Source organism: Montipora foliosa, chromosome 4 (assembly GCF_036669935.1).
Source record: "Montipora foliosa isolate CH-2021 chromosome 4, ASM3666993v2, whole genome shotgun sequence".
In the NCBI taxonomy this organism is placed as follows: domain Eukaryota; kingdom Metazoa; phylum Cnidaria; class Anthozoa; order Scleractinia; family Acroporidae; genus Montipora; species Montipora foliosa.
The window spans coordinates 24866504-24885027 of record NC_090872.1 but is presented as its reverse complement, the minus strand read 5'-3'; the positions used below and the strand labels follow the sequence as shown (position 1 = coordinate 24885027).

The following is an 18524-nucleotide window of genomic DNA, read 5'->3' as shown; positions in this document are numbered from 1 at the left end:
TTATATAAATTATATACTTTTTTTCATAAGTGTCGGGCCACCCAGTCCTAACAGCAAAATGCCGCATCGAGTGAGGTGTTTAGCTTTCAGAACTTGCCCAAATTGTATCGGTAGGTCCTGGAATTCGTCCACAGAAAGGCCAGAGAGACAACTTCACTCGTGAACCGCCATGTTTACAACACAGCATTTTAGGCGTCCTAGTCTGCATGAAACCATCTCTCACTTCTGTGTCGAGAAGAACAGACACGCACGGTCCTTACGTTACGTTTATGCCTGTAGAATCGTGAACTGAAATGTCAATTGCTGGTAAAAGACCAGCATGTTAATTTTTTGGTAGGCCAAGTATCGGAGAGCCACAGAACATTTGCGCATGCGCTGACGGAATGTTTGAACAAGAGAGAAAAACGCAGTACCTCCAGACATCCGGCGCTGGAGCGTCGTACCAAACGAGTCATCCCGGGATTTCGGCCCGTGCGATCGCTTTTGGACGCAGTTGGCCCTTCGCTGCTTTCTGCTACCGACCTTGCCTCCCGGTACGGCATTGAGGGAGAGATATGTCGGCCCCTAAACCATATGAGACAAATCCCACGCCTACTCACAGCTCCAGACCGCCCTTGTCAATTTAACGTAAGAATTCGATGGCTTATATATTCAAGGCAAGTCATTTTTTCTCTCATATGGTAAGCACTGGAGTCGCAGATTACAAAGTCTGCGCACGCGCCCTGCCAAAAGTAACATAAATTAATGGATAAACTTTATTTCATCTCGAATTTCAGAATAACTACAGGGGCTAATGTCTTCGAGACATTACATTCGCAGCTAAAATACATAGCATATACAGATACATACTAAATACATAATATTTAAAGATAAATTCATTAAAAAGAAAAGCCGCTGTACAAAATGCGGCCCTGGATTCTCTTTTTAAACCCGTAAACTCATAGGTACGGATAAAATCAGGTATCGCATTCCGCAACTTAGCTGATACGTAAGAAGAGAGAACTAAGACCATAACTGGTTGTTCTAGGTTTATTGAGGGACAAAATGTACTTTCCGCGAAGATCATGCATAAGAAGAGGACGGGAGAGAAAACGTAATTTTCATGTAAGCAGAGGAACACTTGTTTTTTTCCAGAAAAAAACACCATACTTTTATAAAGTAATATGAGGAAAGTTTGAATGCGCTTATTGCATAGAGATGTAGAGTTTGACTTTAGTAGTAAGAGGACAGGCGATCTGCGAATATAAATCTGGTTATTCTCTTATTTACATTATACCGTTTCTTTGACGCGAGGATTACAGCGAAATGAAAGCACAACTTTCTCGCAAATCTTCTATGATAAAAACTTGTTCAGAAATCCAAACTCTACGTTAAAAGCACACTCCAGGCCTACTCCTGAGTATCTGGCTATAAATCTTTTCCTCTGGCCGCGCTTCAGCCATTCGATGAGGGCCAGTCTCGTGCTTCTTAAGTTGCCTCGCTCATGCCCAAAAAGAATTCTGGGTAATTCTGTTATTCCATGACAAGGGAAGACTCCCGATTCTCATTTTATATAAATTATATACTTTTTTTCATAAGTGTCGGGCCACCCAGTCCTAACAGCAAAATGCCGCATCGAGTGAGGTGTTTAGCTTTCAGAACTTGCCCAAATTGTATCGGTAGGTCCTGGAATTCGTCCACAGAAAGGCCAGAGAGACAACTTCACTCGTGAACCGCCATGTTTACAACACAGCATTTTAGGCGTCCCAGTCTGCATGAAACCATCTCTCACCTCTGTTTTCTTTCAAAGGTTTGCCTTTACCCACATTCTGGCTTAATGATGCCAGCCTGGGGGCTTCTGTGGTCGAAGATGGCCTTCAAAACCACTTCTAAAATGATAAACCTACCAGATTAAGGTGAACTCGCTCGCTCTCCTAATATGAACTGGCATTTGTCACGTGATTTTCGTACCTGAGCCCACATTCGCCTTTGTGACACGGGGGCCATATTGTCCCGGGAGACCAAATAAGCTTGGGCGTGGTCAAACAAAGCTCTTTTGGTCTCCCGGGACAATATGGCCGCCGTGTGACAAGGGCGAATTGACCAAAACAGCAATGTTACAATGAGTACTTCTTACACGGACCCTTGCACGGCGGAGCTAAGTTCTGCAGACCCTTTATCGCCGAAAAATTAAAAAAAAAAACAAACAAAAAAACAAAAACAAAAACAAACAAGCACTTAGCACTTAAAAGGTTAACAAGTGATACAAAGAGTGGGGAGTAATAATCATGACCGCCTCGGTGATCTGCCGCAACATCGCATCGTCATGAAAATTTCATGTAACATTCATGACAAATTTTGGAACATCACTTTCGTGTCTATTTCACGATGGAAAATAGCCAAAAACTTGAATGTTGTAGGAGACAAATAGGCCATTTGCACCAAGAGGTCATGTGACATAGTTTTCAAGAAAATGAAAGCTATATGATTTTGCCTTCAAAAAACGATTAGTGGGTCATATCTTAAACATAATAATAGTGATTTGGTTTTTCAAACCCGCACCATTTTCTTAAAATGAGTAAGTTCCTCGCTGGTCACGTGACCGAAATGTGATTTTTTCTGAACTCAAGCTTTGCACTTAAACGTCAAGGAGGATGTTGAAAAAATTATGTGCTAACGTTTACAGCACATCTGAGCGTAACTATTAAACGTTTAACAAGATATAAGCAAAAGTAGTTTTGGCCGCCATATTGGAGGGCAAGAGTATGCCCTCCAACATGGCGGCCAATACAAATCATATTGCTTTGTTGAAAAATCAAAGTGCCATAAAATATCTTCCTTAAATGCGTTTCCTCTCAAATTTCGGGTGTAAGCTAATTTTTATGTGCTTTGTCAATTTTTTGCATCAGCAAGATTCCAACTCATTGTTTAAAGGAAGCAATGGTCACGTGACCTCTTAGTGCAAGTGGCCTATTTAGAAACCTCCTCTCCAATTCTCAGGTCTGTGTGATGCATCGTTTCTGAGTTATTTGTCGAATTATTTCCCGCAACTTTGCAGAGTTTTGTATGGGGCCGCCATGTTGGTGCAACCTCCGTTGTGCACCAAGTTTTAACACTTGTTTCTATGAAGGATGAATGCCATCTTGTCTGTAAGTGTTAGATATTGCATAAGACATTGGTTTGTGGAATAGAGCTGTTGTTGGCTTTGTTAGGTGAGGGTCTCAATGGGGTTAACCGTTAGCCGTGACACGTCAAGAAAAGTTAACCGTTAAGCGTGAAAATGATTAAAAAGCATTTAGCGTGATCTTTTTTACTTTTAAAAGTGGAATAGGGAGTGTTTTTGCTGGTTTTGGTGTCTATTTTAATCTCTTTGCTCAGGAGAGTTCAAATTAACACTTAACGCAGGTTGATGGTGAACCACTCCAGCGCCGAGCAGACTTCCACAAATCATCACCGCACTAGTTTAACCGAACTTCTCACCAAGCAAGCTGAAAATTGGAGGTTTACTTTCTAGCCAATAATTATATTTTAAGTAAGTCAAAAACTCGAAAGCAAAGATCTCAAATAATATAATGGAATCCAACAATTGAAGCTCGGACGAATTCACGAGTGTGTCGTTTGTTCTATTGCGTAACGACCCATAGTCGCAAATCCCCAAATCAAAACTGTTTGGCAAGTCAGCGCCATAAATAACTCCTATTTTGAATCTTTTTCCCAGTCCAATTACATAAACCACAATCCAATGATGTTGTCTCTTTCACAACTCACAACTTTCCAACCAGAGGTTTTCCCCTCATTACACTGCTATACGGTTAAAATATAATTTGCACCAAGACAGCCATTCTACATGTATACTCTACTTATATACAAGCTTGTACAACTATACCGTACAAATCTTTGAGTAAAAAAAAAGCTGTAAACTTTCTGGAACAGACCTAACAAACACAATTCAATTAACAGGCATTCATTGTTTGCAATGAACAGTCAAACCTTTTAAAAAATATTTACAGTAAACTTGGAGCTCCAAGTGTGATTACTTCTAACACCACCACATTTTACAGTACTGCATACAGCTACATCCAAAATATTAAGGACAGTGCCTATTAATTCAAAGGTATTTTTGTTTCTTTTTATGATAATGTAGGAAATGTAGATCTTAACAAGTGTTATTGAAATCCAAAAAGAAAATTGGGGGTAACCACGCATTTTTCAAAGATGATGGATGAATAATATTTGTAAAAAGCTTTAAAATACAAAGCAATGTATGGCGTTCTTTCTCTAATTCTCTCTCAAAAATGCATGGTTACCCCCAATTTTCTTTTTGGATACCAATAGTACTTACTAAGATCTACTTTCTCCGGATAGTTTTAAACCGAGCAAAAATGTCACTGTATTAGTAAGCATCACCGATAGGAAACCCGAGTATCTCGAGATGCGCACAACATATGCGCAATAACAATAGTAGGCACCGTCCTTAAACTCACAGTTTATCCAAGCCTTGCTCATATTGCAGCAACAAGTATAGGGAACTTTTGGACCATTTAAAAAGGTAAAATTGCTGTATTGTTGACATCGTTACAAAATGATGTTTACTTGTGCGACTTTCTATGCCGTTGTGTTGGCGTCTTTTTGGCATATTATGACAAAAAAACACAGCAATGTTCTTCTTTAACAAAACTGCCAAAAATGCATGACATGGAAATTGACACAAGAAACAAAATTAATGAAAAGCATTCGTGCAGTAGGCCAACATTTTTTTTATTTTGACCAAATACAGCAACGGAGTACTATTTTCATGTGGTCAATTCACTTCGTATACCAGTGGCTCCTCTTATGACCTGCAACACTGTTGCACTAAATGCATTGACAATAATAATAAAAAATGTTAAGAAAGTATATAAAGGTCACCTGTGTTAAAATGAGGAGTGGTCATTAATATAATGTGTACAGTCACCAATAACCAACAAAATAGAAATGGCAGGATTCCAGTCAACAGATAAAAACTGCAAAACCTGGTTTTCACCAGCGATGATGCAAGCACAAGCACATTATGCAGCCAGCCTCATTAAATTGAGGTTTATTCGTGTATTTTGTCCTCACAAAGGATATTTTGGTAATGAGTTGTGCTTGCACTTGAAATGCTAGTGACGACCGGGCTTAGTAGAAGAGATAAGCCATAGGATAATTTTTTATGGTGGCTCACAGTACAAATCGTCAATGAAATGATTGAAATAAACTTATGAGTACGTCTGATCCTCACACTTATCTGGGGAGACATAAAAAATTCCAGTGGCTCCAAAAGGATTCAAACTCGTGACCTCTGCATCATGCCGGTGCATTTGCTCTACCAAGATAATGAATTCTTCCCTGCACTTCAGATGTATCACTCATCAAGTCCTTTCACGGGAACATGAGCCCAACAAATTGACCTGCTCCCATCTGAGTGGCGAAAGCATGCACCAGCACCGCAGGGGACATGGGTTTGAGTCCAGTCAAAGCCACCTTTTTTGTCTCTGACTAAAAGAGATAATTGCTTAAAATTAATTGTCCAGATAAGTGCAATGATCATCTCTCCCTTTCACATTTTACAAAATGTTAGCAAGCCCAAGGGTTACCAGACTCCATTTCTTGAACCCTGTTTCATTTCTTTCAATTTTCCTTTCAAAGATAAAAAGACAGGTCCAGTTTTCCAAGAACATTGTCTCACCATGTCACACCATCTTTCTTTTGCTACCTCAATTCACTGAATGATTCAGTGGTTTGCCAGAAGATCTGATTCAATGCTCAGACTGAATCATTTTCCCTTGTCCTTACTTTTCTTCTTTTTCTTTTTCTTTGGCTTGTCTTTACTGTCGTTGTCTTTCTTTGCGAGACAAGAGGAACAGAACCAATCATTGCCGGGATCATCTAAAATTCCAACACATCTCCTGCAACAAGACAAGGAGATAGTATTATCAGTTTAGAAGAAATAGTGAAATCTTATGAAATGTTCATAATTTATATTCAACAGTGGAAATTGAAATAAACCATTACTACATGTAATACTACCAACAGCCAACCCTCTTTGTCAAACATCACTTGATTCACTGCCAAGTGTCCTATATGACTTATCACTCAAAGCAAGAGAATGTGGCAGCCATTCAAGACAAGAAAGAAGGGTGCGAATACGAAAAAGAGCACTTGCCCTTCATCAGTGTGTTCTGAGTTCGACAGTGCAGACTGACATAAGTGGGCTGAATTTAATTGTTTTCTATCCTGCTCAGATTTGTTTTCTGGCATCCGGAAGTCCTCCAATTTTCCCCTCTAAAAACCCCATACATGTAATTTAGTTTAGTTTCTCTGCAGTGGTTCCCAATTGGTGTTGTCATGCTAAATTAACAAAAAACTCAACTGAACAAACTTGAAGTACTGTACTTTTTTAATTGCTGCTGTTCTTGAATGAAATGAATGTAGACACCTGGGCCCGGTCGTTCGAAAGCCGATTAACTTAATCCAGGATTAACGTAAACATTTGTTTCATGTTTTCAACTTTTTGGTGAAAGTTTGTTTTTCTTATTCTTGTTTTCCAAGATTGACTTCCTCTAATGTAAAGTTTTGCCGCATATCAGCTATGAATGTAGCATTTGGGAGTAGAGAAATAAACTCCTTGGTTAATTTTTAATCTGGGATTAGTGTTAATTGGCATTTGAACAACCAGGACCTGAGAAATTTAGGTGGCTCCAACCGGATTCGAACCCATAATCTCTGCGATTCCAGTGCAATGCTGTTCCAATTGAGCCATGATGTAACACAGTTGGGAGCAGAACTCATTATTTTTTTGTTGGGCTCATCTGTCATCTACAACTCGCACTTCCAGGCACATTCGTTTCATTCATCGAGTCCTTCACAGAAACGAATGAGCACATGGTTAACAATAAACCCCGGCATGCCCAAGTCTATTTTAAAGTGGTACTACCAAAAAAAAAATTTGTTTTTCCTTTGGATTTCAAAACTATGTTAACTAAACACTAACTCACCCAAGTTTTAAGTTCTGATTTTAAAAAGACACCTGTTTATTTTAGCGAGAATTTTCTTATTTATTGGTCCGCCATTACTAACTTTAAAATCTTGAGAGAGCTGGGTTGAGGAGAAAATGACGTCAAACACTCACTAGCTTAAGAATGCAATGCGTGTGTACGCGGCCTAATTAACATGCAGCACGGGAGCTTCGGGCTTTCAGACTTTTCAACCCGTGTTTTGCATATATAACAAATTGCGTTTACACGCTGAAATTTTAAGCTAGTGAGTAAATGACGTCATTTTCTCTAGATCCAACCCTCTGAGGTCCAATCGGCCAGTTTTGAACGTGAGTAATGGCGCACCATGAAATCCAAAACTTACACTCAAAATAAACAGCCTTTGGATAAAACTCAAAGCTCAAAATTTTGCCAGTTAGGTGTTAAGCGAACACGCTTTCAAAATCTGAAGAAAAAAAGGAAATGATTTTTTGATCATAGTACCACTTTAAACTCACCCGTGATACCATTCATCACAGCCGTCACAGCCGATCATAAAACTACCATCATCAGGGTCCCCACATACAGGACAAAAATACTCCTTGCTGTAACCCTGAAAATACAACAGATACCTAAATTATGTGATTTAGTTAGATGTCAATTACACCTAGATAACCCGGATATGTTGAGAATTTGATTGAGGGAAGCCAAAACGCAGTTTGGCGCTTAGCGATTGAAGGTGAGATTCCACAGAATTGGCCATTGGCTATGGCTCGCTCCTTTGGTTTAAATGCAGTATACATGTAACATCTGCCAGAGCGTAAATGCCATGAGATGATAATAATAATAATAATAATAATAATAATAATAATAATAATAATAATAGTAATATGGACTATAAGTAAGCTTACGACATGGTCCCACATTCTTGGATTATTGAGAGCTGAAAACTCGCCCAAGTACATAGCACAAAATGTGATCGCCTTTGTGGAAAGATTGATGAAGAGCTGGACCACTGAACTAAAATCTTGTGGGCAAACATTAGGTATGGTAAAAGTTAGAAGAGGTATATTCCAGGGTGATAGTCTATCACCGCTGCTGTTTGTACTGTGTATGATACTGTTAACAAAGATCTTAAGAAAAGCCAAAGAGGGGATACATGCTGGATGACATCAAAGTGAATCACTTGCTGTTTATGGACGACCTTAAGCTCTTTGCTGAAAACGAAAAAGAACTACATGTAGATTGCCAGGTATCCACAGTTCAGGTTTTTAGTTGAGGCATAAAGAAGTGTGGAATTTGGCATGAAACACAACTGTCTACTGGAAAATTTTTGTGATAACCACAATAGCAGTCTTGAGAGTTTGTTTTACATGCATTCTGTGAATACATGATAGGTGTCTGGAATATCGACAGGTGGTTGGGTTGCAAAAATTTCCCATCCACCACGGTAGGATTTGTATAAATTATGGGGAATGGCCAGCCACAGTGGAAGCCTGTGGATACAATGTATCCCAGGCAGTCACATTCCATAGAAAGAAGGCAGGCCGTAAAAGCAAAACACATTTGAAACATCAGAAAAGCTTAAGCAGCAGAACTATTGATGAAAAGCAACCAGAAGTTTTATGCTTTGCTGGATGGAATGTTTCAGCCCCTGAACCCTTTGCCTTCTAAAGCGGCCACTTACAGATTTCGATCAGTCTAACTATAGGTGACTCTACAGTGTACTTGTTAACAGAGAAACCTATTTGCCCCTAAGGGTTAAAAATATCTTGGTCCACTTAAAAACAAAGATTCCTCTAACCGTTTCCTTCCTCAGGAACATCAACACCAGGCAGGGGGGATGGGGGAGGGGGTGTACACCCCCTGCACCCTCCCCCTAAACCCGCCCCTGCCAGATGATTTAGGTTATCAATGGGCGAAGTCCTCTATGGAGGAAAGGGTTAAATAAGCAAACTTTAAGTGAGAAGCTTTTGTTTTAACCATTGTGGCATTGTATCAAATCAGAGCACTGAAAAAGAGAAAACTCAACTTTCCGTTGTTATAATTTTGAATCCCATGGCATCAGCATTCTCGTTACTTACACTCACTAATGCGTTGGAAAGAGCGTTGATATGATATGATTACTTACATGTACAACAGTGGTTGAAACTGTCTGTGCCACAACCGTTCTCTTCAGTGGTTCATTCTTGATGGTTAGTTTTGGTGCTGGAGATGTGACACCAACAGGCTCTTGTTTGTCTGATAGCCTTGGAGAAGAAGGACTTGAGCTTCCTACCACTTGATTACCCGTTGTTCCAAGAGACCTGTGAAGGTGAGGAAACAAACCTTTAGTTAGCATTTCGTGACAATTAATCAACATTGAGTCTGATGACAAGGTTTTAAATGCCCCTTGTGTGCTTCAAACATTACCCTCCATTTTTTCACCAACTAAAACATTTTCTATAATTATACATACACTGCTGAAGTCTCTGCCTTGATTGTTGCCTTGCTTGCTGAAGCAGTAGACTGGGACGGAGGATCCAGTTTTACAGTGATGCGTGGAATAGGAGGAGCAGTGAATAAAGAAGTCTGCAGGGGTTCTGTATGATCGGTCTTAACCTGGAACATGATGAAAAAGGTAAAGGATGCCTAAAATTTGTGCAAACTGCACAACTGACACAAATAAATAAGTAACATTCAATACCGAAAACCACCAATCTGTGGAATTGGCCCGAATTACCGAGTCACTGCCCTGCCCGCTTTTCTTAAACATTTTGATGAACATTCCTTTCTCACTGGCCTAAGGTGTACCAATGGAAAAACAAGTCTTCATTCTCAAGTCTTCTCCGGGAGCTTTTCTACGATTATAGAACCTTCCATACGTGCTCAGTTCTGCCAATACCTCTTAAGAATTTGAAAGTGGGCGGGCACAGACATGTAAATTCCCACCCATTCCAAAGATCGGTGGTTTTCGTAGTAGTTGATGGGCTTGCTACAAGATCAGTTAAAAAGCATTTTTGGTCGTTGAAATTGTTGCATGTTTCATACAAAAATGTAATTACATGTATTTCAAGTTGAACAATTTTAATTAAACTGTAATTAAATTTTTTCCAATTACATGTAGCTAAAAGCTGCATTCAGCTCATGATTACTTCCAGTTTGGGATATGAAAGTTCTCTACATACAGTATATTCCTCTCTTGATTAAATAGAAATGTCTCTCGAAAATTAAAACAAATTTGTTACAGCAAGTTCTTGGAAAATGCATGGTATTAGCAAGAAATTAGAACATTCTTGTTCATACCAATAGTGACAAGATTTTAATTCAGATGCCTGAAATGAGAAAAGGCAAACATACAATGTACATGTACATGTAAGTTGCTTGCTATCTAAAATTGATGAGCTGTAGTTTACGGTATGTGTGTATTTAGCACTGGGACCCTCATTTAAATCAAACCAGCTCATATCAACTCATAGGTTGCTTTTTAGAAGAAAAGAAAAACTAAAGTACCCAGAGAAAACCTCTCAGAGCAGAGTAAAGAACCAACAAACTCAACGCATTTGTGACAACAAGTCTGGGAATTGAACCCGAGCCACATTGGTGGGAAGCGAGTGCTCTCACCACTGCGCCACCCCAACAAAAAGACTAAAATACTGGCTGCACTGGCTACACTACACTGGCTGCCTGTCAAACAGTGCATCTGCTACAGGATACTCTTCCTGACTTTCAAAGCCCTAAACGGCACATGGCACCACAATATGTACATTTCTGATCTACATGTACTGACACCCTAAACACCTGCTGAGACTCCCTGCTCTTCCACCCAACTCCTACTGGAATTGCCATACACCCACCTAAAAACATATGCTGCCTGTTTTAGGAGCCTTTTGTGTATTTTTTACTCTTAGTCATTGGTACTGAAGTACTAACCCACCAATCCCCACATCCACTCTTAGGGACCTTATGAAGCTGATATTAATGGGGACATACATCTGTACTTTTCCACTGAGTGATTAGCCCATTGACTCCTGGGGGTTTCCCATTGAAGAGTGAAATCGTCTGGCATCAAAGGGTTAAAAGAAAATGTGTTCCATTTTTAAATGGTAAGCACTTCCCGCAGACGGACGGTATAGCAATGGGCACAAAAATGGAATTACATGTAGCCTTCTCAGTCACCTTTATGGACCATAACACCGTAGTTTTTCGGATGCAAGGCACACTCGGTTATGAGACACACCTTTAACCTTCAAACTTGATGGCATTTATGTCACAAACTGAAAATCTCATCACAATACTCAGTTATAAGATGCATCTCAAATAGAGGAATTTGGTTCAACTCATCGCTAGTTATGCTGTCTCAACTGAAGATTGCAGTGTAAGTCAAGAAAAGTGGTAGAAGGAAATTGAACTTGCATTTTGAGAAAAACCTTTAAATTCTGCTGTTAGTAGACAGTACCTCTTGCGGGTGTTTTTGTTGTACAATGCTAAGAATTGACATTGGTGTGAGGCCACCATTTTGGAATCGCAGTAAGGGGAAGACTGGGGCGAGTTTAACATACAAGATGGTGGTAAAGGATGGAAGAATCATCCCTGCACGAGTTTTGTTGCAAGAAGGTACTCGGATATAAGACGCACCTTGAGTTTAGATAACATTTGGGGTTGAGTGCACAAATGAAGCTAGTGATTTTCGCAATTACATGTATGAATGCAATTTTTACAATTGCATAGAGAAGCTTGAAAAATTCAAGACTTCTTTGTACACTGCACCCTGTTGAAGTCCTGAATTTTTCAGGCTTCTCTACGCAATTGTAAAAATTGCCTTCATAACTGCGAAGATCATAGCTTCACTTGATTTCATATCCGCAGTTCATATGATTCATTTCATATACCATTTCATCATAATTAATTTTATCAAATCATATTGAGGAGAAGGGAAAACCGGAGTACCCGGAGAGAAAAATCGCCCGAAGCAGAGTAGAGAACCAGCAAACTCAACCCACATACATGTGTGATGTCGGATCTGGGAATCGAACGCGGGCCACATTGGTGGGAGGCAATAATAATAATTTGGTTAAATGTAATTTCACTAAGTTAACCACCACTAGCTTAGCGGTCAAGCGGTCCACAAGCTTAGCGGTCAAGCAGTTCACAAGCTTTGCGGTCAAGCAGTTCGCAAGCTTAGCGGTCAAGCAGTTCACAAGCTTAGCGGTCAAGCGGTTCCCAAGCTTAGGGGTTAACCGGTTCACAAGCTTAGCAGTGAAGCAGTCCACAAGTTAAGCAGTGAAGCAGTCTACAAGCGTAGTGGTCAAGCAGCCTATGAGCTTAGCGGGCATCCAGCAATCAATCCCATAAGTGCAGGCTCACATGGTACATTGTAGCTTTGTACACTGCTAGGATCCGAGAGTTCTTCATCAAGCGATTGTGCAGTGGTCTGTGGAGCGGTTCTTTTAGTGTTCCCCCCCCCCCCCCCCCCACCCCCCCTCCGATCCCTTATTTTTCTTCCTTCCACAGTCTGTTTCATCAGTGTGATGGGTTCCTGGAATGGGCCGGGGCTCATGGCTGGGTTGCGGGGATTTGCCAGCCATGGGGGCAGTATTCTATCTACATGTAGGGGCTGGCTGGCCATAGTGGAAGCCCCTGGGTATCCCAGGCACCCACCTTCCACTTAAGCGAGGCAGTGGGTTAACCCAAGATCGAGACACTGCGCTTGTTACGAATGAACTCAATTAAAAATTAAAGAGAGATTGGAGTCAAACAATGGGATTTAAAATTCTGCCTACTCAAACATGGCTACCCACAAGAGCTTGTTAACAAAATACAAGTCGAAGTTGAATTCTCATCGCGAAATAACGCTTTGAAATACAAACCAAAGACATCCAAAAACAATTCAGATCTAGCGTTCGTCACCAACTACAACCCAGGTGTCCCAAAACTCAAAGAGATCCTAAAGAAGAACTGGTTTTTGATCACTAACAACCCGAATCTTCCATGAATTTTTCCAAATGCCTCCATTATCGCTTACAAGAAGGACAAATCACTCAAAGACCTTTTGGTCAGAGCTAAGATCCCTCCTCAACCTTAAAAAGCTTGCAAACTACCGGTATAATAGTTTTTAGCGACATGCCGGCATTCTCTTAAAGTCGCATTATTTTTAGAAAGACAATCACGGCTCTCAGATAAAAAGGTTTTTCAGAGCACTACTTCTTTCTCTTTTAAAAAAAAAGACAAAAAGGAGCTATCGGCAGTAAGGAGGGTGACAATTATAATAATATTACATGTACAGGTATTATTACAACAGTGAACCATTATTAAAATTGGGTTAGTAGTACATGTACAATTGATTCAACTAACCTTTTTGCTTTTCTCCTTTTTCTTTTCCTTGTCTTTCTCTTTTTCCTTTCTTTTCTTCTTTTTCTTCTTGTGCTCCATTCCATGCTCTGTGTAAATCTCTCCAGCAGGAGCAACAGGCTTTGCAATTGCAAATTCTGCCAAGGAAAACTTCTGCAGTCCTTCACTGGTCGACGGTGCTTCTGGTTCATTAACTTCTGCTTTAAATACTGGAACTGCTCCTTCTTTCTCTTTTTTTGTTTTCTTTTTCTTCAAAGTACCATCTTTTGCTTTGGTTTTCTTCTGTTCCGAGTTTTCTGGTTTCAACACCTCACCAGGAGGCAAGAATTCTGGAAATGAAGACTGGGGTTCTTTATTGTTCTCTTTCTTAATAATTGGTTTGATAATCAGCTTTGGCATTCCTTCTTTTGCTGCAATATTTTCTTTTCTAGACGCTGGTGCTTTCTTTGTAGGTGGGGATTTTATACTTGGTGGGGACTTTATTTCAGGCGTATTTAGTTTATCTGCTGACTTTTTTCCTTTCTTTGGTGTAGTTTTTGTTTTCACTTTTACTGGGGTCTTGGGAGTTGAAGGCTTCTTCTTCTTTCCCAAGGGAGACTTAACAACAGATGGTGATTCTTTCTTTGTATGTGTTGGTGGAGAAGTTATTACTGGCGAGGCTGATTTTGCTACAGGACTAGTTTCATTTTTGGAAGCCTTAACTTTCTTCCTTGGACTTGACTTGGGTTCGACAATTTCTTGTTTTACAAGTGGTTTTTCTGCAACCACCTCCTTTTTCTCTGTTACAGTAGTTTTTTTGCTAGATTTTGAAGGAGCCGCAATTGCAGCAGAATTGGCAGCTGTAACTTGGGGTGGTCCAGATGTCGGAGGAAGTTCAAATGTCTTTCCTGTGCTCCATATGTCAGGTGAAGGAGTTGGTGACGGCGACGATAAGTTCCCTTGCAGTGCATCCAAAATGTCCATTTCATTTCCCCTGTTTGCTTTTGGTAGAAAAGGAAGGTCAACTCGACGTTTCTTAGCTTCATTTTCCAAGGCAAGTGGGGAATCATGAGGTCTTTTCACAGCTACTTGTGAATTCGACGTTTCCTCACCAACTGTTTTAATTTCACTCCTTACAAACCCTTCTGTGGGTCCTTGTTCTCTAGCATCATCTGCTGATTCTGTATCTTCTCTTGCTGCTTTTTCTTCATCTGAAAAAAAGTAGTAGTATTTTAATAAGATATATCAGTTTAACACAGGGCTAGAAATAATATATTTTTGTTTCTTTAACTAGACATTGTAACTTTTCAAATCTCTGGGTTTGAAAGATCACTCACAAACGAACTTTGAGAAAGATTTCTTGACACAGTTGACTTGTAGTGATTGAAACAAAAAAAATATATATATTTTTAAATTAAAGAGATTCTGCAAGAAAGGAAAACAAAAATAAATTAAAATGAAAGAAAAGAAAATATGTATAACATTGTTTGTATGACTTTGTATGGTGTAGAAGTGCTTTTGGATTGGGGAACCAAGAAATTGTTCTACAGATTCGTACAGATCGATTTTACTGGAGACTACGGCATGCAACCCATTCAGTTATTCAAAAAGGACAAAAAAGGCTTCCATTTATGGGAGGGGATTGTGGATCTTTCCTCTCTAATACATGTAGGTGAATAAAAATTCACAAAATTAATCGTAAGAATTTATTAAACTTATCGACAATGATGAGTGTGGGAGAGGTCCCCAGGAAGCCAAGGGCACCTAGTCCCACGACTGGTTGTAACAGGTGAAAGAGACAATCTTGCGAGTGGGCTCCACTCAAGCACCAGTACACTGCTAGCCAGAGGAAAGCTAAATACACTTCCCCTGTACTCATCACAGAGAGGCCAGGGTAGCAGAAAAATTGCAAAATGCAAACACAAGCGGAAAGTGCTGATGTACCGTATGTGAGAGAGATGCAAAAACTTGCACGCCCATGACTCCCCTGAGATCAGGTGTACTTTTCTTTAGAGAGGGCGCAAAAAGGTACACCTGATACAATTATTTCTTAACGAGTCGTCTGCCTGTAGTCCAGAATGTAAAACTTTACTCTAATTGTCCCAAAAACAATAGGGCTCTTGGAGCCTCGCTCCGATTGGTCACAGAAATGCAAATCATACTTTAATAAAATCGGATAACTTCTGATCACACATGTTTACTAAAATGGCCGCCGAGAAGGATTTGAACATGAATGATGTTTAAGCTCTGTTTACAGCTGCTGTTGCTTTGACTTAAGATCTTTAAGGAAGAGTAGAGACAATGCATCCAAAGAATGGTTTGTCTGAAAGAAGACATTATAGTAATTGTACTTCCTACGGGATTTGCTGCCACAATTGGGGAATCAGCCGAGTTTGACAGAGAAATTTGACATTGTTTACGGAAGCGTTGAACAATGGTTTAGTGACACTTACAAAATAATACAATGTAGTTGTGTAGCTGCTGTTCCTGGAAAACTAGAATTTCTTAAAGTCCATTTTCCTAAATGAGATATTAGCATCTTTTAATGGCATCCTTGACTTAAATAATTATTTGAGTTTATTGTACTGTTGATTGCTCCCGATGACATGATGGATTCGGCTTTTTCTGTGATTTTATCTCGAAATTCCTTGTTCCTTGATGGATTAAACAGAAAAACCGCACCAAATGTCCAGTGGTATTTGCAGAAAGCAATACTAATAGCTTTGATTGTAGATTAATTCTGCCTTCACAGACATTCCAGCCAGAGTTCTATTTTGTTTTCGTCGTCTTCCCTTGAATTGCAACGTGCGGGTACGTGTAATTCCTCCTGAAATCTGATTGGCTCACCGTTATACGTGACAAGATAGCATCACTCTTGACAGGTGGGTGACAGACGACTTGATAAGAAATTGCATCAGGCGTACCTTTTCCCACCCTCTCTAAAGAAAAGTATGTCTGATCGCAGGCTAGCCCCTGCCAGGGTCCTGTGACCACCCCCAAATAATCTGAAAGGGAAACTGCTGGCCCGTGCAATCTTGAGTTTAACTTACATGTGTAAGCCCATAGTAAATTGCATTTAGATGCATAAAATGAGGTGGTCAGTAATTAGGATCATGATAGATACTTTTTAGCAAAAAATGCAAGGTTCCCTAAGAGAGAACTACATTGTATGTCCAAGATTTAAAAAAATAATGCAGCAATGACCTGCCAACTTCCAAGAATTATGCAAACTCATACAATATAAGAATAAAGCAATAATAATTATCGAGAAAAGAAATGACAGAGACTGTATCAAAGAAGTTCAGAAAGGAAAAAGAGTAGAAAGACTTGAAAACTCCACAGAAGTCTCACCATTAGGCTTCACAAAAAGTTGGCAGGAATACCTTCGTTTTGAAGAAGCTTCGAGACGAGCGGAGGCAGGTAGTCATAGTACTGCTCCAGTCTCTCAGCGAACTCTCCATTACGCGGATGATGAAGGGAACAAGGTTTGGGCTTGGGGAACCGTGGCAACTGGTGTATAAACGGAACTTGGTCTACCTGGCTGACAAAGTCTTCCAGTTCATGCAGACAGACACCAACGTCTTGGAAGGCTTGGTTCAGGTCATCTAGATTTGGTTCTGTTCGAGAATCTGTTGATTTGAGGTAAAAAGTGTCTGGGTTTTAATCATTGCACTCCCAACGGGTTCACCAATGACAAGAAACATTGTCTGAAATTGGGCGGGGTAAAATCCAAGAGTGTCACTACTAGGAGTGAAGGGATTAATACAAAGTTCATTTTTCTTCAACGAGAAAATGTTGTGCTTGAAATATGTGGTGTATTTTTATTAGATCTACTGTACATGTATGAAGGATAGTTTTGTCAATACATGTAAGATGGAAAAATGGATATGGCTGGATGATATGCATAATTATATACAGTCATGTAAAATGCAAATCTTCAAATTGTTCAGCAATATACTCATAATTTTATAAATGGCATCATTTAAACGAAGTACAGGTGTAATCACTGCATCCCTTAATGACCTCAAAAGGGTAGTTTGTTACGTAAACCCACACAGACTGTCAGGAGTCAGGAGTACATTGTACATGACTGCTAAATACAGTACCGCTCAGAAATACCTTAACCAAAATATGCGCACAATACGCGTATATCTATACGCATATGTGCGTATATCTATACGCATATGTGCGTATATCCATACGCGTATGTGCGTATAACCATACGCGTATTCGCGTATACCGATATACGCGTCTGCCTCATTAGCTTGCTTATTGTTTTGCGAATTGTTCAGGTGAGAACTTAAAATGTTTTCCACACGTGAGATTACTGCAAAATGTTGCCCTGTGGACTTTTTTCCTTGACTGTTTGCTTTTTTCACTTCAAAGTACTTGTTTATGTAGTTGTTAACGTCTTTAAATGATCTGTAACAAGTCTGCAACAAGTCTGCATCATGAAAGGTGTTGCTGTGAAAAATTAAGGCGCCCAGAGCTATTCTTTGGGAGCCCCAGGCTACCGGGCTCCTGTTAGGCAACAGCCTTGATAATAGAAATTTATTTTCACATGATAATGTTTAAAGCAGAATAGTTGTGGGGTCGTGCACAAATGAAATCAAATCACATTAATACACATCCAATCATAATCTGAAAACATAGGAAAAACTAAAAGTGAACTACATATATGTAGTTTGAAAAAATTTGAACCCTTGTGAAGATAAAATTGAACCATCTATAACACACACATACAAACTTACAAAGCTGGCAGTATCCATGCGCTGACTTTGCTATCTCTTCAAGATACTTTTGTAAGACGTCGGTAAGCAGGTCGTGTGTTGACTTTTGAAGCGCATCCCAGCCCATGGACTGGCAAATCTGGGCCACAGCAATTTGCAAAGCGCCATGGTTAAAACCGTCACACATCGTGAGAGAGGCAAAACTCCGACTGAACTTTTTCCTGTTCAAAAATATGAAATTCAACTAACACTACATTGGCATTTACCGCAAAACAAGGTCGAGGGAAAGTTGTTTCCCAACGAAATGCAAACTTTTCTCAAGATTGGAAAAATTGGGCCTATGTACATGCGCACAATCAATATCTTGTACACCGCTGTACTTCTGTGTCGTGGTCTCAATAACAATTTGCGGCGGAAACTTTGGAATTTTTGAATTTTGACAGAATTATCAAGAAAATCAAAAGAAATTTCCAAACGTTTGCAGACATGGATGAACTTGAACTGGCGGATT

The 18524-nt window shown here is 39.8% G+C and overlaps 2 protein-coding genes across 4 annotated transcripts in view; one reads left to right on the top strand and one right to left on the bottom strand.

Moving 5' to 3' along the window:
* Positions 1-3532: 3532 nt before the first annotated feature.
* On the bottom strand, positions 3533-18359 carry LOC138000405 (transcription initiation factor TFIID subunit 3-like). Its single transcript, XM_068846790.1, has 7 exons — positions 18035-18359; positions 16667-16912; positions 13308-14494; positions 9433-9575; positions 9106-9280; positions 7493-7587; positions 3533-5906 (listed from the first exon to the last, which is right to left on the bottom strand). The coding sequence occupies exons 1-7, from the start codon at positions 18198-18200 to the stop codon at positions 5774-5776; spliced, it is 2145 nt and encodes a 714-aa protein (XP_068702891.1). The 5' UTR covers positions 18201-18359; the 3' UTR covers positions 3533-5773.
* A 63-nt stretch (positions 18360-18422) lies between these two features.
* LOC138000409 (protein-serine O-palmitoleoyltransferase porcupine-like) overlaps positions 18423-18524 on the top strand; it is a 15426-nt gene continuing 15324 nt past the window's right edge. For all 3 annotated transcript variants that reach the window (XR_011123124.1, XM_068846797.1, XM_068846796.1), the window contains exon 1: positions 18423-18524. This exon is cut by the window's right edge and continues 385 nt beyond it. Coding sequence is in view for 2 of the 3 variants with exons in the window: in XM_068846797.1 (XP_068702898.1) it covers positions 18500-18524 (25 nt within the window). In the remaining variant the exon portion in view is untranslated.

Excerpts from the sequence above, each read along its gene's own strand:
- LOC138000405 (XM_068846790.1), bottom strand. The coding sequence starts at position 18,200 with ATGTGTGACGGTTTTAACCATGGCGCTTTGCAAATTGCTGTGGCCCAG. Across the intron at positions 14,495-16,666 it reads GAAGCTTCTTCAAAACGAAG|ATGAAGAAAAAGCAGCAAGA; the intron begins GTATTCCTGCCA and ends ACTTTTTTTCAG. Across the intron at positions 7,588-9,105 it reads TTTCAACCACTGTTGTACAT|GGTTACAGCAAGGAGTATTT; the intron begins GTAAGTAATCAT and ends TTGTATTTTCAG.